Raw genomic sequence first — 25,926 nt, forward strand, 5'->3', positions numbered from 1 at the left:
GACGAGTCAGATGTCTTCGTGTAATCGGTCTCTACGACCGTGTAGCGATCGTCTTCGGTGGCAGCGTTGTCCTCTTCCTCCGAGGACATCCCCAGCTCGTACAGCGATGGCGTCGGGGCTTTCCCTTGGAGGGTGGCGTGCGCTACCCTCTGGCTCTTCCTCACACGAAGGGTTTTCGGGGCGAAGGCGGAGCAGGCGTTGCAGTCCTCGCTTCTGTGATCTACCGGTAAGCAAAGGTTGCAAACCGGGTGTTGGTCTTTCTGCGCAAACTTGTGGTGGCAGTTAGGGCAGAACTTGAACGGCGTGTTGTCCATCATCAAGTGTTTTGGCCTCCCTGGCCACGCGGATGTCGACGATCGTCGAAGTCCTCGATGATTTCTCCTTCCCTTCGCTGGTCAGTATTCAGCGAAGTCTTTCGTAGTCTTCTTCTTTCGATATCTTCTCCAATTTCAATCTTTTCCTAGTACTTTCTTCAAAAATGTCTGGAGCCCAACGGGAACGATCCAGACCCGACTGCGGAAAAAAGAATCTGAAGATGGCGCCCAAGGGTGGGAGCTTCCGCAGGAAGCATGCCGACATCACCGGAAATACACCCAAGGAGGGGTGACGCCGACGCCCACCTGGGCGACGAAAAAAAAAAACAAAACAAAGAAAAGACTACGAATCCGGACCCAACCACAAGACCGCGGAATTTGCACAGCATAGTGAATCCAGAAAGATTCACGCTGCAAAACACTGGACGGGGGGCCTGCACACCGAGCCCGCCAGTCGGAGAGCTAAGGATGGACAAGATGGCGGTGGAAGCTGGTGAATGGAGCCCAGTAGAGGGACGACGACTGACGAGGTGTAGTCTCCTGGCCGGCGAAGTGTAGAGACAGCGGAGCGGATTCCTGGAACTGGGCCGCCCAGAAGAGCGAATCATCTGTTGACTTTGGCCTGCGCGACCAGTGGAGTCCACAGCGCATCACGGGCCTGAAACGACCCAGCGACTTGGGTGTCGGCTCAGGAGCGGCCTGGGATTGAGAGGAGTGAGGACAACGGTGACCTTATACCTAGCCCTCAATATCAGTGGCGACACCAGGAGTCAAAAAAGACACTACTAACGACCCTGAGAGAGGCGACGGCGCGGTATGGTGAAGCCGAAGGGGAAAGCCGAGGGAGCGACGGCCTCGAACATGGCGGACGGCGACCTGGCGGAGCCCTCGGAGCTGCAGCAATTACAAAACCGTATCCTGGAAGCCATTGCCTCCACGCAGGACACGTTGCGGCAAGACATTGCACAAGTGGCCTCGGGACTGGGTCTACTACGAGCGGACCACGATAAACTCAAGGATAGGGTCAAGGACGTGGAAGATACTCTGCAGGATCTGGTGCCCTCGCACAAGACTTTTGAGGGCAAACTAACGAATGCCCTTGATCGGATCCAAGTCCTAGAGAGGCGAGCGGAGGATGCGGAAAATAGAAGTCGACGCAGCAACGTTCGTATCGTAGGAGTTCCGGAGAAAGAGGAGGGGGAGGATATGGTGGAATTTCTTGAGACCTGGCTCGGCTCCGTAGTGGCACCGGAGGGCCTATCATCCTTCTTCGCTATAGAGCGAGCTCACCGGGTTCCTTCAGGACCTCCAAAACCCGGTCTACCCCCGAGGCCGATTATCGTAAAACTGCTGCACTATAAGGACCGGGACCTTCTACTACAGAGAGCTCGGGACACCGGCCCGTTTCAGGTGGCGAATAGTAGAGTAACTCTGTACCCGGACTTCACTTATGAGACGCAGCGGCTGCGGGCCTCCTTCCTATCACTCAAAAAAGAACTCCGGACGGAGGGAATATCATACTCCCTGCTCTTCCCGGCAAAACTCAGAATGGTGGTCGATGAGAGGACACACTTCTTTGGTACGGCAGCGGAAGCATGGGAATGGTGGGACACGTATAAAGCGGGCACGGATGGAGCCAAGGCACAAGAGGAGAGAGAACGGGAACGAGACAGGGCGAAAACGGGCCTCCGGAAATCGCAGAGATTGCGCAAGGGGCGGCGAGGCGCAAAGAAACCGACGGCTACTCAAACGGAGGCTGAGAGGAAAGCAGCGCTTCAGGCAGCAGGGACGTTGGCGAGATCCGGAGGCTCCCAATCTAAACAGAACACGGACACTGAGACTCATGCCTCAGCCTCGGGCTCGAACTCGGACGTATCAGGGATACATGGTGCCAAGGGCCCGTTGGTGACACCACAGTCATTGGAAACTATCCTGAACACTTGACTTGCAGCTGGCGGGCAGCCACACCAAAGACTCCGCTGCTTGCACAGTAAGATGATCGGGGATCGCAATTTGGGTTGCAAGCTTGATATTCATGTTGGGGAGCAACCGGGAGTTCGGGGGGGTTGCTCGTGCGGTCCCCTTTTGGCCTAGGCCTCGCTCCATTGGCCCTTAAGGCAACCACGGTTACGACCGTGTTACAGCAACACAGTTTGGGGAAGTTGCTTAGTTTGGATGGGAACTAATAGTTCAATATTGGGGCCTGTTCTGGGGGGGTGGGGACTCTGTTGGGGGTTACTTCCACGATTGGCAATGGAGGGCGCAGAGAAATCTGAGCGATGTAACGATCTACATTTTCAAGGGAGTTGGGGCGGGGGACACCATCCGTGAGGGTCTGCAATGTGATATGATACAACGATGTGCTTTTCGGGACAATGGCTAATGTAGGTTTGTTGAAGTGCATGACCTGGAATGTGCGGGGGCTTCATATGATGTAACGGAGACATAAGGTACACGCCTACTTAATTCGGAGGGGGGTCCATATTACGCTGCTACAGGAAACTCATCTTACGAAGCAGGAAGGGGTGGCTCTTCAGAGGAGATGGAGAGGGCGGGTCTTCCATACTTCCTACTCAGCCTATGCTAGGGGGACATTAATCTGGATCAGGGCGGGGACACCTTTTCAACCGACACGACACCTAGTGGACCCTGAGGGAAGATATGTAGTGGTAGAAGGCAAGTTGAGAGGCAGGGATATCACCCTGTGCAGCGTGTACGCCCCAAATACGGAGCAGATGGCGTTTCTGACGGGGTTGTCGGGGACATTGGCACACTTCCTAGCGGGCACGATATTGGTGGGCGGAGACTTCAACTCCATAGCAGACATGGACCTAGACAGATCCCACCCACCACTGAGGGACTCCCCGGTGCATAGACTCACAAAGGGTAGACGGGAATGGCAAGAGGGATGGGGTCTAATAGATGTCTGGAGAGTGCACCACCCAGCGACCCGCGACTACTCATATTTTTCCAGCTTGCATGACCTGCATGTCCGGCTTGATGCGATGTTGGGTTCGCAGGATGTATTGCCGTCCGTAACCGGGTCGGAGTACCTCTCGAGGACAATTTCGGATCATAATCCACTCATTATTAATTTAGCCTGGACGACCGAGATACCCCTAGTGCCGACCTGGAAATTGAGACCGGAGACACTGGAGGACCCACTTTTCCACGCGGCACTGGAGGACGGTATAACCCAATATTTCGCTGATAATTAGGGGACAACATCCACCAGAGCGATGGAATGGGATGCATTTAAAGTAGTGGTGAGGGGCCAATGCATAACAAAGTATGTGGGTGCAAGACGGGTGTTGCTGGATGATGTAGCTAAAGCAGACTCTAAGTTACGCGATGCAGAGAAGAGGCGTCCCGGTCGTCCCGACCTCCAAGAAGAGGTTTGCACAGCTAGGGAGGCAGTGGCGGTGGAGGTTGAACGCCTACGTGCTTTCGACCACCGAGCATATATGCTCAGAGCCCATGTGGAGGGGAACAAAGCTGGCACACTTTTAGCGTGGCTGGCGGACCCCACGAAGCGTTGCTCCCCTATTCTATCACTGGAAGATGGAGAGGGCCGCACCTGTCACTCCCAGAAGGGGATACTGGAAGGTTTTTAAAGGTACTACGCAGTCCTGTATAGGAGTGGGCAGGAGGACCGCGAGAGCGCGATTGAGGCTTTCCTGTCTGGCCTACAGCTGCCCCAGCTCGATGAAGAACAGGCGAAAGACCTGGGGAGTGAAATCACACTGGGAGAGATTAGGGGGCGATCAAACGAATGGCTCACAACAAAACGCCAGGATTAGACGGCCTGCCCATTGAATTTTATAGTAAATATGTAGACATCCTAGCGCCGAGGCTCCAGGTAATATACAAGGAGGCTATGGAAGCGGGCCGCCTGCCACAGTCAATGCGGGAGGCACTAGTGATACCGCTCCTGAAGCCGGGTAGAGACAGTGGCAATCCTTCATCTTACAGGCCGCTATCCATGCTCACTGCAGACTATAAAATACTGAGCTCTATCTTAGCGACTAGACTTCTGCAGCATATGCCCGGATTAGTGCATGCGGATCAAAACGGTTTCATCCCAACTCGGAACACGACAATTAATATTAGGCGGCTCATACAGCTGCTAGAAAGCGCGCAGACAATGACTCGGGCCCCCCTGGTTCTATCAGTGGACATTGAAAAGGCCTTCGACAGTCTAGAGTGGGACTACCTATACAAGGTTATGGCCCGCTTTGGACTTGGAGAAGGTTATATTAAATGGACAAAGGTACTATACTCGGAGGCTGTGGCAAGAGTACGGATAGGGCCTCTGGTCTCGCAGCAATATCCGGTGAAGAGGGGCACTCGTCAGGGTTGCTCCTTATCCCCCTTATTGTTTGCACTGGCGATTGAACCACTGGCTGCTGAGGCCCGGACGGGCAGACACTTCGAGGGCATAGAGAGTAGCGACGGTCAACAGTTTATATCACTGTATGCCGACGATTTGCTCTTATTCTTGGAAAACGACTCGACAGCGCTAGAAGGAGCAGAAGGGTTGCTGGAGCGGTTTGGGGTAGTTTCTGGCCTGAAGGTCAATTGGGCGAAGACAAGTGTATTTCCATTACAGAAGGACATCGCTCGTCCTGACCACCGCCCTGCGTTGAACTGGGAGCCGACCTGTATCAAATATTTAGGGGTATACATATACCATACCGCAGAAGACCTGTTCGAAGGGAATGTGGGGCGGTGTATGCGAGCCCTGAGGGGCAGCATGTCCTTTTGGGCTACGCTCCCGCTATCCGTCGCTGGCCGCATATCCCTGTTGAAAATGGTTGCTCTACCGAGATTATTATATTACTTCCGGACACTCCTGATCTGGATCCCCAGCTCCTTCTTCCGCCAACTTAAGTCCCAGTTGACTTCGTTCTTGTGGGAGGCAGGCAAATGCAGAGTGGCTCTGGCGACGCTAGCCCGTCCCAAAGACGAGGGTGGGCTTGCGGGGCCAGACTTTGAAGTGTATTATTTGGCCGCCCAACTACAAATGTTCACACAAGAGGTAGCGAGAGTGTACAGAGGCCCTGAACACGAGGAGACCAGAGGCACGCCGAGACATGTCTTGGCTTATATAACCCTGCAGCAGAAAATCGCCGCCCGTGATTTAACGATGGAACAGCGAACATTCCAACTTTCCTGGAACAGCTCCCAACGACGGGCGGGTATAAAACACCCATACGCCCCGGAAATTCCCCTGGGCATGATGACGGCGCTGCCCCATGGGAGTGATTGGTCCAGTCTGCAGCGATGGGAGGAGGCGGGTCTGCAGGTGGTGGGGGATCTCTATGTGAACGGGACGCTCCTATCGTATCAAGACCTTCTGGACCGCTTTGACCTGCCACGAGGAGGATTCCTCTTGCACTCGGCGGTGATTAGGGCGATGCAGGCGCACTGGGGTGGAGGGCTGGCGGAACCCGAGACATCTATGGTTTGTCAGTACGCCATGATGGCAGCGGGGACGTTTAAGGCGGTGACTTGTCTATACTCGAGAATGCTCCGTGAAAACCTGGTGCCCCTCACGACGCTAAAAGCTAAGTGGGAAAATGACTTGGGGAAAGATATTCCTGACACGACCTTGGCCCGGCTGGAGCGGGCAGCACGTAACAGCACGAGGAACGTGAGATTTCAACTCATCCATTATTATGTTCTGCATAGGGCCTATATGACCCCAGGCAGAATTAAGAAATACTTTGAGGTAGCGGTGTCGGAGTGCCCTCGCTGTACGACGGACGGGGCAGAACTGGAACATATGCTGTGGTCTTGTCGGGCCCTTCGGGAATACTGGCGGCCATAGGAGAGACCCTGAATGAAGTGACGGAGAGGGCCATCGACTTTGACTCGGCGGCCTGCCTTCTGCACTGGTTCCCCCATACCCCCATAAATAAACTTTCCAGCAAATTTGTAGATATGGGACTGATGGTAGCCAAACGAGAGATAACCAGACAGTAGAAGGCGAAAACTGGCCCGACGTACAGGAAGTGGTATAATGAATTCCTGAAGTGGGCAGCATGCGACAGCACGCATAGATACCAGTTGGCGCGCAGGAACCCTGACCCTAGAGCGTTAGAGCTAGCAACAGCGTGGGAGGTGTTGGTACAAACCCTTAGGGATACTATGGTCACGGACGATGAAGAATCCCTTAGCACACACGGGAACGGCACTCAAACACTATCGGGTGGAACGCAGACTTGATAACTGACAGGCCACGTAGCACGCCCTGGTACACAACACCGTGAGACCCTATGAGCGGATGGTGGAGGTGGGCGGTGGGAGGAAGGGGGGTTCAGGGCGACTTGGGGTGGGGTAAGGGGGGGGTTAAATGGAGCAGTTAAGTTAGGGCGAAAAAGTAGACATGCACAACTTAACATGATTATAACTGGTTAGCAACGTTGCAACCAGACAACACTCAGAACACTCGTTTTCTCACCGCCCGACCTCTGGGTTGCGGGCTCATGGGCTGTGTATACCTTCAGGAAAAAGCTGATGCTTATGAATCATGATAATGCCAAGCTTATGTATATCCTGGTCTGAGCGCTGTATGTCTACAATAAAAATTACTTTAAAAAAAAAATTCAAACAGAAGTGTACTTGGTGGTGGACTGCCCAATGCCACATAGGTTATGCTAGAGCGTTAGTGGAGAAGTGTGGCTCAGGGGTTAGAGGCGGCAGACCTGGAGCTTGAGTTCGGCCCGGGACCAGGGTTCAATTCCCCGCCTCGGCGGGTCTTGGGCTCAAAATTCCACGGACTCGTTAATTCTCGCTCCGGTGCCTCCTCGACTCACGGGTTCACACTCTGCGACTCTGGGCAATAGCTTGCTTAATCTCCACAACGGCCCCTCCCGGCGGGATGCCTGGCTTTCACCTTGTGGATACCCTGCCAGGGTTATCTCACAGGGGAATACCAGGACGGGTTCCCTAAGCAAGCGCTGAGATGCCCCAGGGTAAGTCGTGCGCTATATAAGTTTCATTCATTTCATTTCATTTCATAGAGCGGAGGGTTGAGGAGTGTGTGCCGCCTTGGTTTTGCACGTAAAACAGGTCAGTCCTTTTGTCGGTCTGCACAAGAACCACCTTGCCGTGGATGTCCAGGAGGAAGGCATTGAGGGTTAGGTGAATGGCTAAAAGTTTCAGAGGGTTGATGTGGCAACCCCACTGATAAGGTGGCGACAGACCCTGGACTGTCATGTCGTTCTGTTCTGCTACTGCAGAGAGCGATAGGTGCTGGCCCTTATCAACCCAGTAACCTTCTGCTTGTGACCACTGACCTGAAAGACACTCTTGGACCAGGCACATACGGACCCTAACTCGAAGGACCGTGACAGTACAAGAGGCCATCATACCCAGAAGGCGCATTACTATTCAAACAGTGAGGACAGAGTGGCTGATAGAGTGGCTGAGAAAGAGGTAGAAGCTGCTCAAATGCTGCCACCCTTTGGTCACTCTGGGTAGCCCTGCACACAACTACATTTAGGACTCACCCCAGGAAACAGTTGGAGCTGCAGCTGCTCAAGGTGGGACTTGGGGACTGTAAATCCCAAGCTTTGTAAAAGAGTGATTGCAGGTTAAGTGTGGGTTACGCAGTTTTGTCCGCTTGTGCTATTGACCAGCCAGTTGTTTAAGTCGGGGAAGACACAAGTTCCTCCCTTTTAGGGACAAGTGGCTACCACTGCCAGATACCTGGTAAAAACGCTTGTGGCAATGGTAACTCCGAAAGAACTGGCAGTGCTTACAATTTACCATGAAACACAGGTAGCGCCAATGAGCCGGATGGATTGGGACCTGAAAATAGGTTTCCTTCGGGTCTATTGTGGCCATGTAGTTGCCGTGCTGCAGAAGGAGGATGACATCCTCTAGGGTGACATCCTCTAGGGTGACCATATGGAAGTGTTCCAACAGGATGTGTCTTTTGAGAGGCCTGAGCTTGAGGATTGGCTTGAGGGAGCAATTCTTTTGGGGGATGAGGAAGTACAGAGGTCAGCCGCCTTTGCTCTGGTATTGAGGGGGCGCGGTCTCTATTGTTCCTTCGAGAAGAGGAACCTGAACCTCCTCTTGCAATGGGGCTAGGTGTTCTTGATTGAGGGTGTGTATGTGGAGTGAGAGGTTTGGTGGAACTGAAGAGAGCTTTAAGCAGTAGCCGTCCTCAATGATGGATAGATTCCACCGGTCTGTAGTGATCTCCTCTCAGCAGAGAAGAAATCCCTGGAGCCTCTCCCGACAGGTGTAGTGACATCGAAGGAATGCAGGAGAAGTCAGTTCTTGGAGTTAGAGCTCTGCCTTGACGCTTGGGGGTGTTACCTTTCAAGGAGCTCCGCGTTTAACCTCTACCGCCCTGTTGCTGACATTGATAGTACTGTATTGATTCTGGGGAAGTGGCCTTGGACTCGCCCCTTGTTTGCTGCCTTAGAAAGGGGCCCCTGGTAGAAGGGATGTGAAAGTCACCCATGGCCTTACGGGTGTTAGTGCCCTGTTTTATTTTTTCCAACATCTCATCAACCTGCAGGACAAACAGGTGTTCCCCCTTGAAAGGGCAGGTTGATGAGATGCTGCTAGACCTCGGGCTTGAAGCCAAACACATGCAGCCAGATGTGGAGGTTACAGCGGTGTTCATTCCCCTGACAGCTGAATCCAAGGCACGCCTGATGGTGGCGTTGGACATGATCTCCATCCCTTCCTGCTGTGCTCTGTCACAAAGAGGCACCGGTTTGTAATGAGAAACTAGGCACCAGTGTGTGGTGTCACCCACCGATACCCTCTTGCCAGCGGCATCAATACAATTACTCTTCTTATCAGGAGGAGGTGCACGTCTGTGACCTGGGCTGACTCACTCTTATACGCGGTAGAAACAACCAAGGAGTCCGGCGGGACTTGACCCCTGATATAGAGTGAACCGAGGGTGCAGGCTTGAACGTCTTTTCAGTCCTGGGTGTAAGCACCCAAGATTTCATCAGCTCTTAACAGCTCTCAAGATAGGTTTTTACCATCCCCTTGAGCATGGGCAAATATTTGAGGGAGCACTTGCTTCTGGAAGGCATCTCTGGGGTGACGTACTTATCCACCTTATGGTCGGAGGCTGCACGTTGGATAACTGTATGGTGTTGCCTGCTGGAGGGTAAGCTCTAACGGGGACAAGGACGGGATCCACTGCAGGATCCACATCATAATCCTCCCAAGGATGATCAGTGGGGTACGGGTAGACTGGGGCGCTATAGTAGTCTGCTGGAAAGTAGGGGCTAGAGCGACCTGTGTCAGAGTACTCAGGAGAATTATGAGGCAAAGTCGCAGGAGGCAGTGGAGAGGGCGGTGGTGGAGGATAAGGTAGAGGAGGAGTAGGAACAGGACCAACAGCCTTATTCTTAGGCCTTTTAGAAGGTGACTGTGGTAGAGGAATGTCTGAAGGTGGAATGTCCCTAGAAGGGAGTCTGTGCTTTGTGGGCAAAGTCTTTTATGAAGTGGAGATCTTAATTGTGCGTGGGTGGATGATTGGCGCTGCCTTTCATCCTGCTCCTACTGGAGCTTTCAGGATCGGCCTCTCTTTAGACTTGGCTGTCGATGGTATTTTCGCCGCCAATGTTGGTTTCGGCCTCAACGGAGGCGCAGTCTTTAAAGCTTTGGCACTGACATGTGGTCTTGGACTCATGGGCGCTTGGTTTAGAAGATCCAATGCCTTGCTTTGGTACTGTCCAAGGGCAGTGGGGCACCTGAAAGCAGCGGTGGCTTCTGCACAGGGCTCAATGATCAACCATCAGAGTGGCAGTGCTCACCTTCAACGTGCAGACACCCATGTGTCTTAGAAGTGGTTTGAGTGTTGACCCTACTCACGCGCCTCACTGTTGTCTTCAGACGAGGTACAGAGTTCATGGAGGTAACTGGAAGGGCTTTGGGCTCCTCATCCTCCTTTTGAACTTGTTCCTCGGGTTTCGAGGAGTTAAATCTGACAATTTTGGGACTGGGCTGGTGGGCCAAAAGGTCGGATGATTTACCAAACTGGTTTTCATAGGCGCCAAGTGGGTCAGCCTCGCCGAAGATGTCCTACGTCTCTGAGGATAACCAGTACATTTTGATGTGGGCCCCTACATATCTCTCTACTGCAAAGGGTCTTTTTGACCCTGAAGGCTGAGCAAGACTAGTAGCAGGTCCTGTCCAGCTCCGGAGATAGGCATAGGTTACAGACAGCGTGGAGGTTGGCTCAAGGACACTGAGGGACACAGGTCATCTTTTGAAAGGCACCCTTTCCATGACCTTCAATGTGTCCTCATTCTCTGGTGTCAGTAAAGAGGATGCATCGCTCGAAAGGGCCGAGGATCCCGGAGGGCTCAGTTCTTCGATGATTATTTCCTGGGAAGTTCGAGCAGAGAAGGCAAAATGAACAGTAGACCCATCGAAAAGTCTTCTCAGAGATGGCCTGGAAAGTCAATGAGCTCAGATGCCACGACAGGGGAGCAATGTGGATATATGCCTAAACCAGATGGTGGGCAAAGAGATATAGCAATGGAGTCAGTCCCATGTGTGATCATGACCAGAGGAGAAGGCACTGAGAAGATGTGACTCCAATGACTTTTTGGGGAAAAAATGAGAAGCAGCAGTCCAAGCCCAACACTAGATGGCAGGAGTATGTAGAGCATGTGTATCTACAGCCACAATTGCTACGTCATTTACTTAAAGGGCATAGATGAGTGAGGGGAAATATTCACTAGCATGATGGGGACACCCATGTTTTTGGAAGGCCACCCACCACCCCTTCCATTCAAGGTGACCAGTACTAAGGGGTCTTATTACAAGCATCAACACATATCATGTACACATCCCAGGGGATGTTTACAACTTTTCACTTTGTGACAATTCCCATTGCAGACTCCTGTCAACTAACAGTTGGACCTGCTGCTCCTTGTGACCAGTTGGATTCTTGAATGAAGTCGACTTCCCTTCTCATAGCGTGATTATTGCAGGCTAAACTCGTGGACACTGGATGGTGGTGCAAACGATGACAGTGGATTGTGGTGCACACGGAAGTGGGCAGTAGATGGTGGTGCACGCAGAATTTGGCAGTGAATGGTGGTGCAAACAGAAGTGGGCAGTGGATGGTGGTGCACACAGAAGGGGAAGTAAATGGTGGTGCACACCAACTGGGAACAGCAGACCCCTAATTTGAAACCTGGATCTGCGCAAAACCAGAGTACACATTCTAAATAATTTTATTTGGTCCACCATTGTGGGGCATGCAGATATGTTGAATGACCTGTCATGATGCCAGCTGACTAGAAATAAATGGAGAAAGTCTAAGTCTATCCTAAGGTTTACCAAAAGGAATAAACATGACTGCCCTCACACTGTAATGTCAAGCAATTCTCTTCACAGTTCAGCACTCCAGGAGGCATCCAGAAGGTTAAGAGCCTGTCCATGGATTTTCTAATTGTTATTTATTGGGAGGTGCAACAGGAGCCCTCAGAAGTTGATTCCTGCCAGGGTGGAGGGTTGAAGTGTGCTCTATAGTTGAACAAGTATTTATAGGACAATAAACAGCAAGGAATTAACTAAGGCTGAATCAGGAGGTCCTGAGACTGAAGGCCCTGATGTCTTGAGCATCAAGGTGAGGTACCATTACCACTGTAAGCCAAGCAAAATGAATGAATGAGGTTATTTGTAAAACATACAGCTGCTCTGAGGAGAGGGCATCCCGGCACTAAAGAAAAAGTCTGGGAGAAGGTGTAATGTAGCCATCATACCTGCACCAATTCTTATGAGGCGGGCATAGCCCCCATTTCAAGCACACAAAAAAGGCTGATAGGACTCGAGTCTAGACCAGACCCCACTACAAAGAAGGTCAGTTATTTCAATTATGTGGTGGTGGCACATGAAACCAAACCCAGAGCACACATCTCATAGCATGCAAATATGATGTGGCCAGGTGCTTTGTGATCCAGCATGATGATGGCACGTGGCAGAGGGATGTATGACGGTACAACGCGTACTGTCACAACGCATCCCTTTACACCGCATCCCTTACAACGCAAGTCGTTACCACGACTTGCGTTGGGGGCGCGGATTTCGAATAGTATAATTTACTATTCTAACACCAGTCCCCGTGGACCCTAGGGATGGTGTTGGGATAGTAAATTTACTATTTTTAATCCTTTAGCGTCCTCCAGCGCAAGTCGTGGTAACGACTTGCGTTGTAACGGCCGCGTGGTAAAGGTACCGCATGGTAAAAACTTCGTGGTAAAGGATGTTTACTGCAGAGCACCAGGAAACAACACCTCAAATCAAGTCTTTCCCAGGATACTGTCTGGGTGGAGCTGCTCTGATGTTGGTTGGCTTGTCAGTCATAGCACACAGCCTCAGGGGTCAGTGCTACCCTCTCATCAAGAATACTCACATAAAAGGGGTCTCCATGAAGCACGTCTTTTACGAGAGCGAAGCACGGGTACTGCAGGATGGATACGAGCGCAGACAGCGCCATCACAAGGCCATAGAGCTTCCCAAAGTGTGCGAGAGGGAATCTGAGGGAATGAAGTGAAAAGGACAGTCACCAAAACAGTAACTTCACAATGAGGATGCCCACTCCACACTGAACCCCACGAGGTCACACCTCCTCACACAACATTCCTATGCTACATATTACCCCATCCTACTTCTGCATACACAAAAGCTGTCATGGCACAGTCTTCTCTCCATCACACAGACATCACCTACACTGAAACCTTCAACAAACGTAATATGCTGCCCCTCCTGCACCAAATATACATCTTGGCACGTTTCTCTTTCTCTCGTTCACTCACTCACATACAGTAAATAAATGTTTCTCAATCACAGACGCACCAAACATCTATCCCACCTCAGATACAAATATGTGGGTGCACACAGACACATATATACCTCCCCTCACTCAAGACTCCACCCCACTCTCCTACTTTGGAAGGTAGTATGTTTGCTGTATCTTTAAGAATCTCCTAGCTGATTACATCATTGTTAGAATGATGACATTTCAATTACTGTGGATTCAGTTGCTGTTGCTGTGCTTCTTGATGGGTTGCATATTAAAGCTACTCTACAACTACCCTTGGATTTTGAGTGCTTTTATCACTGGCGACGAGGGTCAAGGCCTGATTGGGGACAGGCATCTGCAACCACCAATTCCCCTACATCTGGACTATTTTTTTGGACTTGTTTCTCTTGATTTTGGTTTTGGTCTGGACAGTTTAGAATAATTTCTAAACTCATTTCTACATTTATACTACTTACAATTACCTCTTTGCTTTGGTTTACTCTGGATTTTTGGATCTTTATGTTTTTTATTCTTAAACTCTCATTTTTTGGATTAATTACTGGATTTTCCCTGCTTTCTTCGTTTCTCCTTGAAGAAATCTACTGTCTAGTCACCTGACTCGTGACTCGTTTGTGCCACAAGAAAATCCGGAAATCCGAAAATCGTATGTATTTTCTTTCTTTTAAATACATTTTGTCTTAACACACCATCGTGTGCAATGTTATCTGGTTTACCTTCAAAATCTTCCTCGCGTGAAGCATCGCGAGCAGCCTAACAACACGCTTTGACTCTGTCACCGCCGGCAGCCTAGCAACGCTTTCTCCGCTTGGAAGAACGTCTCTTCTCTGCGTTGAGCCTGACGTCTACACGCAACGTCATCACGTTCATCACGCTGGCGGCCATTTTGGGTTTATCTCCATGGCAACTGCTCTAACGCCGATGCGCACGGCTGTGCATCGGTAAATCTTCAATCTGACAAGGATCTTTGGTGCTTTCATTTGTTATCGAGTGCACAAAGCGGCGCACGACTGCACATCAGTAAACCCTTATTCAACACGTTTATTTTCAGTGCTGATGTGCACAGCACCGCATTATATCGGAAGAGTTACTTATGGGTGTCATCCTTCGTTTTAGTCATCATTTTATCGCTGATGTGCACAGCTGCACATCAATTCAATTCTAAGGTTTGGACTAAGGTTTAGACTATTTACTTTATGCTATTTTACACAGCACAGCTACATTCTGTTTAATTTACTTGTGTCTACTATGCTTTCAACATTAATATAGGTTGTGCACTATTAAGAATTGAGTATTTTATATATATGTACCACAACTAGTTATCTTTACATTTGTTTTGTGGGTTTACTTACTCTTCATTTCGTTATGGCTACAACATCTAGTATGTCACAGCCACCACCTTTCCTTTCAGAAGAGGGTGAACCCATTCTCCCTTGGAAAAGATGGAGGAATTTGTTTGACTCTTATCTAGTAGCAATTGGAGGAGAAACATTTTCGGCTTTTAGGAAACAAGCCATTTTATTACATAATTTGGGAGTTGAGGGTAGACACACTTACGACAGTATGGACAGTATACCTGTTGGTGGAGCTGATGGTGAACCTGCAGATGTTTTCGAGATGTCAATGACAATGTTAGAACAGTATTTTGGTCCAAGAATCGATGTCGTATTAGAAAGACATAGATTCTTTACTCGTGTCCAAGGTTCTCGTGAACGTGTTGGGACATATGTTGCTGCTTTAAAAACTCTTTCCCGTACTTGTGACTTTGGAGATTTGGCTGAATCTCTGGTCAGAGATCAACTTGTTAGATGCACAAACAGCTCTAGGGTCCAAGAGAAGTTATTGTCTAAAAATCCCACTTTAAAAGAAGCTGTAAGTATTGTGGAAGGTATGGAGAACACCTCTACATGGGTCAAGGAAATAAGGAAAAACAAGGAAGAAGAAAGTCATACTGTTAGTGAGAATAAAAAAAAAATTCCTGACTCTGTGCACGTTAGAAGAAGAAGAATTTACTAGTGAGTGTTTTGAAGAAGTTACCAAAGTTAGTGTTAGTTCTAAAAACAAACCACTTCAAAAGACTTCAGTTTCTCAGAAAGGTTCCTTTGATAATCGTCCTTCTGGTTCTAAAGAAGTTACTTCATCTAAGGAACGTGAATATCGTCAACAACGTCCTTCTTTTAACAGCCAGAGAATGCGATGTTTTAGGTGTGGGAGTTTTGCTCACACTTCTAATTTCCCCAACTGTTATGCGAAAGACAGCATTTGTCATAACTGTGGGATTAACCCCTTCAGCGCTAATGACAAGGGTAACTCGTCATGGAGTTTCCATTGATTTCAATGGAAATTACATTGAAGTTCCAGAAGAAGCATAGCAGCCAAGTGGTTAAAGGACACTATGCACGTGTGTGTAGGTCTGGTAAGAAGAGAGACACCAATGAATCAAATTCGGATATTGTACGTACTGTTGTAGTTTCTAATGTTAAGAATGAGTTGGTTGACACTGAACATATTTATATGCCATTTTGTGATATAAGAATTGACAAGTTTGGATTTAAGCTTATGGCGGACTCTGGGTCTCCTTTTACACTGATTGGGAACAAGATTTGGGATGAAGTAGTTGGTTTAGAAAATGTTCAACTTTTACCTTCTGACATTTCTCCACTAAGTTATAACAAGTCAAAAATAGAAATTTTGGGATACACTGTAGCTAACATCTCCTTCAGAGGTAAGAGTATCAATGGCAAGGTTTATGTTGTTGTCAGAGGTGACAATTTGCTGGGATGGCGACATCAGCATGATCTAGGCATTATTCTTAACCCTGGGGCCGTAGATCCCAAGAATCAAGTCATGCTGATGGAAGACTTCCTTTCTAGTTTATCTCCCACTCAGATAAATTTTGTGAGTCGATCTGACATATTTTCTTGATTATCCTAAAGTATTTTCTGACACCTTGGAGTGTTTGAAGGGATTCGAACACAGAATCGTTCTTAAAAAGTCTGCCAAACCATGTGTACACAAGGTCAGGAAAGTACCTAATATGATGCTGGAGCCTCTGAAACTTGAGATTGAGAGATTGTTGAATCTCAAGGTGATTGAAGAGATAGAGTCCTCTGAGTGGTTAAGTCCAGTAGTTTTGGCACCCAAGGATGGTGGGAAATCGATCAGAATGTGTGTGGATTTGCGTGGTTTGAACGAATGGATCTGGGTGGACCGGCAACCGTTGCCCAACATAGCGGAGAGTATTAGTATCTTGGAAGGAGCGAAGATATTCAGTGATCTGAAAGAAACACGTTAGTGTTAGATTCCTTACCTTAGAATATCCCCAGGCGTCAGTCTGGATCCGGAAACTTTTGCGTAGCAGTACCCCTGCGCGTTGGTAGGCGTCGTCTGCAGGCGTCCCCTGCGGCTCCGCGTCCGTCGTCGGCGTCGTGCGCCGTGATGACGTCGCTGGAGTATATAGACGCCGCCTCCGCGCGCTGACGTCAGTTCTTCTTTTTTCCGCGCCAGTAAGCGCAGATCCGAAGAGCAGTACTCCGGTCTTTTGACCAAGTTATTGAATTGTTTTTTCACTCTTTGTGCCTGGTAGGATGCCTGGTTTCAAGCACTGTGATGACTGTGAACGCACGATGTCGGTCACGGACCATCACCGCCTCTGTCTCCGGTGTCTGGGCCCCGACCACGACGTGGACTCCTGCGTCGACTGCCGGGCCCTCACCAACAAGGCTAGGCGGGAGCGGTCCCGCAAGCTACTGGAGCTCCGGGTGTCGGCCCCACGTCGGGACCGGGAGCGGTCCCGGTCCGGCCGGAGGTCGTGAGAGCGTTCGAGGGAGCGGTCGCGGAGCCGCGCCGAGCGTTCCGGGAGTCGGGCTCATCAGGTAAGAAGCACAAGAAGTCGGGGCGTCGTCATCGTACCCCCGACTCCCCCCGACGCTCGCGCAATGCGGCCGGGGGCTCGGGTGACCCCAACCCCGCGGCTCCGCGAGAGTCGCCGGCGCGGCCTGCCTCATACCCTCCGGTCCCTGGGCATGGCGCGACGCCTGAGATCGAGGCGTTCCTCATGGCCATGAGGGCGCTCGGTTCTCCGACGGGGCCTACGGCGCCTTCGGGCCCAGTGCCACCGTCTGGGGGACTTAGCGGTTCGGGTGTCCCTGCCTCGACGCCGCCGCCGACGGCTCCGACCCCAGCGCCGCAAGGGCCTTTGGGATCGGCGCCGGCTGGTCTTCCGGCCTCTCCGGCGCCGTTGCCATCGGGGTTACCCCCGACGCCGTCCCCGCGCGGCGCCGGTTCTCCGGTGCCGGCTCCGGCCGGCTCCGGGGCCGGCTCTGGGCGGCGGCGTCCCCTTACCTTCACCGACGCCGGACGCGGAGTCGGACCGGCGTCGCTCGACGCCGGGCTCGGCACCGGTGGGGCCCATGAACCCCGAGGAGCCGGTCTACATCATAGACTCCGAATATGGAGAGGATGAAGAGTTCGGTGAAGGTTGGGAGGGGTCCGAGGACCCTCTGTCACGCGAGTGCCAGTATGACCCAGACTGGACAGGTGACTTGGGGGATGCCAGTGGTCTGGACGACTCTCCTAACCCTGGTTTGATCTCTCCTCCTTCCGTGGCATCGGTGGAGGGGGCTGCATATTCAGTGGTGCTGATGAGGGCTGCCAAGGCCTTACACCTTGAGCTCCCCGTCACGGCCGTGAGGCCTAACATCCTCACTGAGGTCTTCAAACCGCAGTCATGCCCACAGGAGCCACTGCTGCCGTTTAATGAAGCCTTGTCAGACGTTCTGTTGGGCACGTGGTCCAGGCCCGCTTCAGGTGCGCCTGTTGATCGGAACGTGGCCAGGCGCCACCGTCCTTGTCCGGACGACCCCAAGTTCCTGTCTACCCACCCCACTCCTGAGAGTCTGGTGATCCAGGCCTCGACCTCCCAGTCCGCATTCCCGTTAGGCCCCGCACGACCGGGAATCCAAGAGGTATGACCAGTTTGGCAAGAAGGTCTTCTCGTCCATTAGTTTGGGCCTGCGGTCTTGCAACACCGCTTGCCTCTTGGGCCGCTACACCCACTCTGTGTGGGATACGGTCGCGGAACTGCTGCCAGAATGCCCCATGGAGGTGCGGGCAAAACTTGGTCAGGCTGTGGCTGAGGGCCGAGATGCAGCTAAGTATTCGATTAGGTGTGGTCTTGATACGACCGACTCGCTGGGCAGGGCGATGTCCACGACGGTGGCGATTCGTCGCCACGCCTGGCTGAGATCCGCCAACTTTTTCGGCTGATGTCCAGAATACATTGATGGACATGCCGTTCGATGGCTGTCACCTGTTCGGTGACAACGCGGACCACGCGCTGGAACGCTTCAAGGACTCCAGGGTCACGGCCAAGTCCTTGGGTCTCTCGACCCAGCGTCAGCAACCGGGTTCGTTTCGTCCCTTTCGTGGCCAAGGAAGGGGCGCCCCCACTCGTGCTGCCAGCCACGCGCCGCAACAATCCTTTCAACGCGGTGGCGGCCGTGGAAACCGCCGTGGAGGCGGTCGGGGACAACGGCGGGGTCAGGCCACACCTCCCCCCGCAGCATCTGCCTCAAAATCCTCCTAGTCCGTGCTTTCGGCCCCATGTGACGCCAGTGGGTGGCAGGGTTCGCCATCACCACGCTCACTGGCGCACAATCACATCGGACAGGTGGGTGCTGCAAATCGTCCGAAGGGGCTACTCCCTCCCCTTCGAGACCTCTCCTCCAGCCATGCCACCGCAGAACCACCGTGTGTCGGGGGACCACTTGACACTTCTGCAGGAGGAAGTTACGGCCCTCTTGGCCAAGGGGGCCATCGAGCGCGTTCCTGGGCCAGAAGTAGTGCGTGGTTGCTATTCCCACTACTTTCTGGTGCCCAAGAAGGACAAGGGGGGCCTACGTCCTATCTTGGATCTAAGGAACGTCAACGGCTTCCTCCGGAAGGAGAAGTTCAAGATGTTGACGTTAGCTCAGGTCTTGGCTGCTCTCGACCCGCAAGACTGGATGGTAGCGTTGGACTTGCAGGATGCGTATTTCCACATCCCCGTCCTGCCGGCCCACCGGCGTTACCTGCGGTTCACGGTAGGCCAGGAGCATTTTCAGTTTGTCATGCTCCCCTTCGGCCTTACAAGCGCCCCACGGGTGTTCACAAAGGTGATGGCGGTGGTCGATGCCCATCTGCGCAGGTTAGGGGTTTCGGTCTTCCCCTACCTAGACGACTGGTTGTTGAAGGCGGGCTCGCCCCAGACAGTCGTCCACCACCTTCAGATGACGGCAGACCTCTTGCACGACCTGGGGTTCTCCATCAATGTGCCGAAATCACACCTGTGTCCCTCTCGGAAGCTCCTTTTCATCAGAGCGGTTCTGGACTCGGCGCAGTTTCGGGTTTATCCTCCGGAACGGCGGGTCCGGGATATACAGGCTTTGATTCCCATCTTTCAGCCGCTATCCCGGGTTTCGGTCAGGTTGACGCTGCGGCTGCTGGGGCTGATGGCTTCCTGCATCCTTCTGGTGCATCACGCCCGGTGGCGGATGCGGGCTCTGCAGTGGGACCTGAAGTTTCAGTGGGCCCAGCATCAGGGCAACTTGTCCGACCACGTCTTGATCTCAGAGGGCACTGCGAGACAACTGCAGTGGTGGCTTACGGACCGCGATTGGGTCAGAGGCAGATCCCTCTCCCTTCCCCAACCAGAGCACGTTGTCGTGACGGACGCGTCCCTCCAGGGCTGGGGTGGCCACTTGGGAGAGGCAGAGATCAGAGGCATCTGGTCTCCGGCGGAGTCCCGGCTCCATATCAACCTGTTGGAGCTGCGGGCGATTCGTCTAGCGCTGAAGGCATTCCTCCCCTTTGTCAACGGGAGTGTGGTGCAGGTGTTCACGGACAACACCACCGCCATGTGGTACTGCAACAAGCAAGGCGGAGTGGGGTCGTGGACCCTTTGCCAGGAGGCTCTGCGCCTCTGGCAATGGCTGGAACGTCAGGGCGTGACTGACGGTTCAACACCTGGCAGGTTCTCTGAACGCCAGGGCGGACGAACTCAGCCGTCGGTGCTCGATTGATCACGAATGGCGTCTGAACTCGGACGTGGCGCAAGGTCTCTTTCTGCGATGGGGAGAGCCTTGGTTAGATCTATTCGCCACAGAAGAGAACGCGCAATGTCATCAGTTCTGCGCGTTGGAGTTTCCAAGACGGCACTCGCACGGCGCCGCCTTTCGGCGCGAGTGGAGTTGCGGTCTGTTATACGCCTTTCCGCCTATACCACTTCTGCCCAGAGTGCTGAAGAAGATCAGGCGCGACCGGGCCCAAGTCATCCTTGTGGCCCCGGACTGGGCTCGAAGGTACTGGTATCCCGAGCTACTCAGCATGTCAGTCGGTCCCCCGATCCGCCTGCCCCTTCAGGAGGACCTTCTGTCGCAGCAGCAGGGGACGGTTCTCCACCCGAACCTGTCCAGTCTCCACCTCCATGCTTGGAGATTGAGCGGCGGCAGTTGAGGCCATTTGACATGCCTCCTGAAGTCTGTGATGTAATTCTGGCAGCCAGGCGTCCCTCCACTAAGTCGGTATACGCCTGTCGGTGGAACAGATTTGTGGCATGGTGCACAGCAAAGGCTGTGGATCCACTCTCTGCCCCTCTTTCTGAGGTTCTTCTGTTTCTTCTCTCTCTTGCCCAGCAGGGCTCTGCTCTGGGCACTATCAAGGGCTACCTTTCTGCCCTTTCAGCCTTTTTAAGGCTTCCTGATCAGCCTTCTTTGTTCAAATCCCCAATTGTGACTAGATTCTTGAAGGGCATCACTCACACGTTTCCACCTGTTCCGTTTGTGATGCCTCAGTGGGATTTGAACCTGGTTCTGACCTTTCTGATGTGTGCTCCCTTTGAGCCCCTTCATTCTTGCCCTCTCCGTCTCCTGACCTTGAAGACGGCTTTCCTGGTCGCCATCACCTCTGCCAGGAGAGTGAGTGAGCTCCAGGCTCTTTCTGTCAAACCTCCTTTCTTGTCCATTCATCCTGACAAGGTGGTTCTGAGGACTAGACCTTCTTTCCTGCCCAAGGTTGTTTCGGCCTTTCACATCGGGCAGTCCATCACCCTCCCTTCCTTCTTCCCGCCTCCGCATCCTTCAAAGGATGAAGAGCGGCTCCATCGTCTGGACCCAAAACGTGCGCTTTCATTTTATATGGATCGCACACGCCAGTTCCGGGTGGATGACCAACTGTTTGTTGGCTACGTGGGTGCGAAGAAGGGACGGGCGGTCCATAAACGGACCATCTCTCGATGGGTCGTTCTCTGCATCAAAGCGTGCTACTCTTTGGCTCGGAAGGAGCCTCCTGTTGGGCTGAGGGCCCATTCCACTCGGGCCACAGCGGCTACTACTGCCTTGGGCCGGGGAGTCCCTTTGCAGGACATTTGCCAGGCGGCTACGTGGGCCTCGCTGCACACCTTTGCGAGGCACTACTGCCTGGACAGTCAAGTCCGGAGGGATGGCTTCTTTGGCCGTTCTGTCCTCCAGGACTTTCTGGTGTAGGAATGTATTGGTTCGCAGACCCACCACCGGGGTTGGTATTGCTGGGGTATCTATTCTAAGGTAAGGAATCTAACACTAACGTGTTTCTTTCAGATGAACAAGTTACTTACCTTCGGTAACGATATATCTGTAAGAAACATTAGTTAGTGTTAGATTCTTTACCGAACCCACCCATCCTCCCCGTTCTGCGAACTGATACCTAGGGTTAAGGACATCCCTTTCAGGGCCCTAGTTTTACATGGCACCAGTGTTGGTTCTCTCATGGCTCTGCGTCTCCTGGCGCGGAAATGCTGTGTACAAAGAACTGACGTCAGCGCGCAGAGGCGGTGTCTATATACTCCAGCGACGTCATCACGGCGCACGACGACGGACGCGGAGCCGCAGGGGACGCCTGCAGACGACGCCTACCGACGCGCAGGGGTACTGCTACGCAAAAGTTTCCGGATCCAGACTGACGCCTGGGGATATTCTAAGGTAAGGAATCTAACACTAACTAATGTTTCTTACAGATATATCGTTACCGAAGGTAAGTAACTTGTTCTTCTTGACCTTTCCTCTGCCTATCACCAAATTGTTTTACATAAGGATTCTAGGCATTTAACATCTTTTGTCACGCCGTTGGGCGCTTATCATTTCCTAAGGATGCCTTTTGGTCTAGCTTCGGCTGCTGCGTGTTTTCAAAGAGTAATGAAAATGGTTCTTGGCAGCCTTTCCAACGTAATGTTTTTTCAAGACGATATTTTGGTTCATGGGATGGATGAGAGTCAGCATGATAAGGTGTTGAGATCAGTTTTGGATAAGTTAAATGCTAGTGGACTTACTGTCAAGAAAGAAAAGTGTCGCATTGGTTTGGAGCCAGTCACGTATTTGGGACATGTCATCTCTGGGAGTGGAATTCAACCCAAAGTAGAATTGGCGGAGAGCATTGTTAATGCACCAACACCTGTTGACATAGATCAAGTTAAATCTTTTCTAGGAATGGCGGAATTTTATTCCAAGTTTGTGAAGGATTTTGCTAGACTTGTTGAGCCCATAAGATCTCTATTGAAGAAAGGTGTTCATTTTTTGTGGTCTGCTGACTGTGACAAAGCTTTCCAGTTGATGAAGAAGGAAATTGGTAAAATGCCTACTCTAGGTCATTTTGACGCAAAACTTAAGACTATTTTGACAACTGATGCCAGTCTTAAAGGTTTGGGTGCTGTACTTTCCCAGGTTGTGAATGGAGAAGAAGTTGTTGTAGCTTTTGCCTCAAGAGCTTTAAGGGAAGCTGAGTTCAATTATTCATGTATCGAAAGAGAAGCGTTGGCAGTATTTTGGTCTGTACTTCACTTCAAATTTTATTTATGGGGGATACCGTTTGTTGTGAAATCTGATCATCGTCCTTTGGTTCAAATTTTCTCTTGTCATCAGAGTGATCATATGACTCCCAGGTTAAAAAGATGGAGTGAAGGATTGCAAGAGTATAACTTCAGGGTGCAGTACATTCCAGGACAGAATAATAAGCCTGCTGATTGTTTATCACGTCTTCCAATTCAAAGAGATTGTGTTACTGATGGTGCCACCACATGTATAAACTGTATATTGGAATCTAGCATATCCAAGGAGACATGGTTGCAGTGTGTCGAGGATGACTTCATTTTTTGTTCATTAAAGAATGTCATCAAGAATGGTTGGCCCAACTATGATACTCTTGAGTGTGATTTGAAGCCTTATTGGACAGTAAAGGATGATTTGTCTATTTGTCAAGATAATTTAATGAGAGGTGACAGAATCGTGCCTCCAAATAGCCTAAGAGAAAAAGTTGTTAATCTTGCTCATGAAGGGCATTTAGGAAGGAATCTCACGAAGGCTCGGGTTAGAGAAAGGTACTGGTGGCCTGGTATGGATAGAATGGTGGAATCTGTAGTCAAAGATTGTCATTTATGTGCTGTTAATGACAAATCACGCACCTCCAGTCAAGCCCCGCTTTCTCCTGTTGAGGTTCCTGCTACTGTTTGGACAAAGTTGGGGTTAGATATTGCAGGTCCGTTTGATCTTATGCCTTCTCATGAGAGATTTGTTGTGTTGTTGGTGGACTACACTTCCAAATGGGTGCTTTCCAAATGCATGAGTGTTGTAAATTCCAGGACTGTGATTGAATTTTTGAAAGAAGTGTTTATGTCTGAAGGTGTGCCTAAATTCTTACTCACTGACAATGGCGTACAATTCACACCCAATGAGAGGAGTTGTTTTTTGAGTAACTTGGGAATTATCCATCAAAAAACAGCTCTTTATTCTCCTCAGGCGAATGGCCTCACAGAAAGGATGAATAGAGTGGTGAAGAGTTGTGCACAGAGGGCTTTGGAGTCTAAAGTCTCTTTTGCCAGTGTGTTGAGGGAGACGTGGTGGGCACATCGAACGACTCCCAATGCTGTCATGCAGAGATCTCCTTTTGAGGCTTTGAGGGGGAGATTAGCTTGCTCTAAGCTGAATCCTACTTGGCTTCCGGAGAGAGTTTGTAGTGACAGTGTTGAAAAGGTAGTGAGAAGGAGAGAGGCTTTGACAAACTATCAGCAGAAATAGAAACAACGTTATGATGCTAGGATGGTTGTCAAATCTAGGAAATGGAATGTGGGGGATTGTGTGCTTGTGAAAAAAACGAAATTTGGTCACAAGGGTGTTTCGAACTTCATTGGTCCTTTCACCATTGTTTCCATTAGGAAAAATGTTGTCACTTTGGATAACGGTTGCACTTGGAATAAGTCTAAGCTTGCCAAGTGCAATGATGTCAAGGATCACTTCAAGAGTGGTTCCACTTGCTTCGATAATCCTAGTGCTGCTGCTCCTTTCAATGATTCCAGTAATCCTAGTGCTGCTCCTTCTTTTAGTTTCCAAAGAGCTTCTCCTAGGAGGACCTTACAGCTTCCCAGGAAGTTCAATGATTTTGTGATGCATTAAGATTTTATCTCTAAAGCTTGGAGCATGCAATGTCTTGATTTAGAAATCAGGTAATCAGTTGTGCAGGATGCAGGACCTGCTCAAGTAATAGGTCCACAATTGTCTCCTCACTGGTAACCAGCCCCCCCACTGTAGTGCTGGACTCTCTCAGGGTTGTGAAGCAGAGCAGTCCAAGGCCTACTCAGGGGATGTGATGTGGGCTAGTAATCATCATTCACTGGCATACAATAGTTTGAGCACCTTTATCTTCTTTAGGAGTGGCATTCAATAATGGAAAGATTAGAAATCTGCTCACATATTGGGAGGTCAAATTGCTCCTAGCATGGCAGGGGCACCGACAGTAATAAGTAAAGATTTGCTTGCTATGAGAGCTATGATTATGCAAAATCGCCTTGCGTTGAATTTGCTTCTTGCCAAAGAGGGCTGAGTTTGCAAAGTCATTTGTACACTGGAATGCTGAGCTTATGCCGCACATAGATGAGTCGGTGGCTACATTACTAATATTATGAGCATAATGCATGAACTAACCAAGCTGGAAGAGTCCGGTCCCTGGGTAGGGTTGGGTTCTAATTTTAAATCTAAAGTAGGGGTGGGCGGTGAACTCCGCTCCGCCAGCGGCGTTTGCTGAATTTTTCCAACTCCGCACTCTGCTTGGAGCGTGGAGTTTGGCAAAAAAACTCCAATACCGCCACATAGCGGGGTTTGCCCCCACCTAATTATATGTCCTCATTTTCTTTTTACACCTTAGAAGCAGAACAGAATATTTCTATGCTGTCAAATGTCTGTCCACCCCTTGAAGCAACATTTCAAAAGGTACTGAATGGACCTTTATCCAGTGTAGCTCGTTTAAATCCCTGAAGTTATAAATCCATATCTGCAACGATAACCATTATTGCGTGTCTCATGTGCGATGGCACTTTACTTGTTGCGAAACAGAAAAAAGAGATGTTTGTAAAAATATATACTACAGCAACCCCCATGGAAAGGCCTCATCCCTGAGACTTGTCTCGCAGAGCCTTGAGACCTAATATCCTACCGCTGATCAGAAGATGAAAAGATAACTCAGATGGTTGATGGCCCGATGCAAAGATCAGTATGTAACCAACAAGCCACCTTTTGGTACACCCCAAATTCTATGTCAGCATTTCATCCTTCCGAAGCTGATAAAAGTGTACCATGAACTTAGCAAATAATAAAAAGTACTATTTCAGTCCCGAAACAAATCTAGTTCAGGGACGCTCCATATATTCATTCAGTATCATAGTTGTACTATCACAGTTCTACTCTAGAAACAAACTGTTCTCGCAGACACACAACATGCCAAAGGAAGCTGTGA

The 25,926-nt window shown here is 50.7% G+C and overlaps 1 protein-coding gene across 11 annotated transcripts in view; it reads right to left on the reverse strand.

Annotated features, from left to right (window-relative positions):
* SLC43A3 (solute carrier family 43 member 3) overlaps positions 1-25,926 on the reverse strand; it is a 468,756-nt gene that overhangs the window by 10,265 nt on the left and 432,565 nt on the right. For all 11 annotated transcript variants that reach the window (XM_086953361.1, XM_086953355.1, XM_086953354.1 and 8 more), the window contains one exon: positions 12,724-12,847. In XM_086953361.1, coding sequence (XP_086809487.1) covers positions 12,724-12,847 — 124 coding nt within the window. The remainder of the gene's footprint in view (positions 1-12,723; positions 12,848-25,926) is intronic.

Source organism: Lissotriton vulgaris, chromosome 1_2 (assembly GCF_964263255.1).
Source record: "Lissotriton vulgaris chromosome 1_2, aLisVul1.2, whole genome shotgun sequence".
In the NCBI taxonomy this organism is placed as follows: domain Eukaryota; kingdom Metazoa; phylum Chordata; class Amphibia; order Caudata; family Salamandridae; genus Lissotriton; species Lissotriton vulgaris.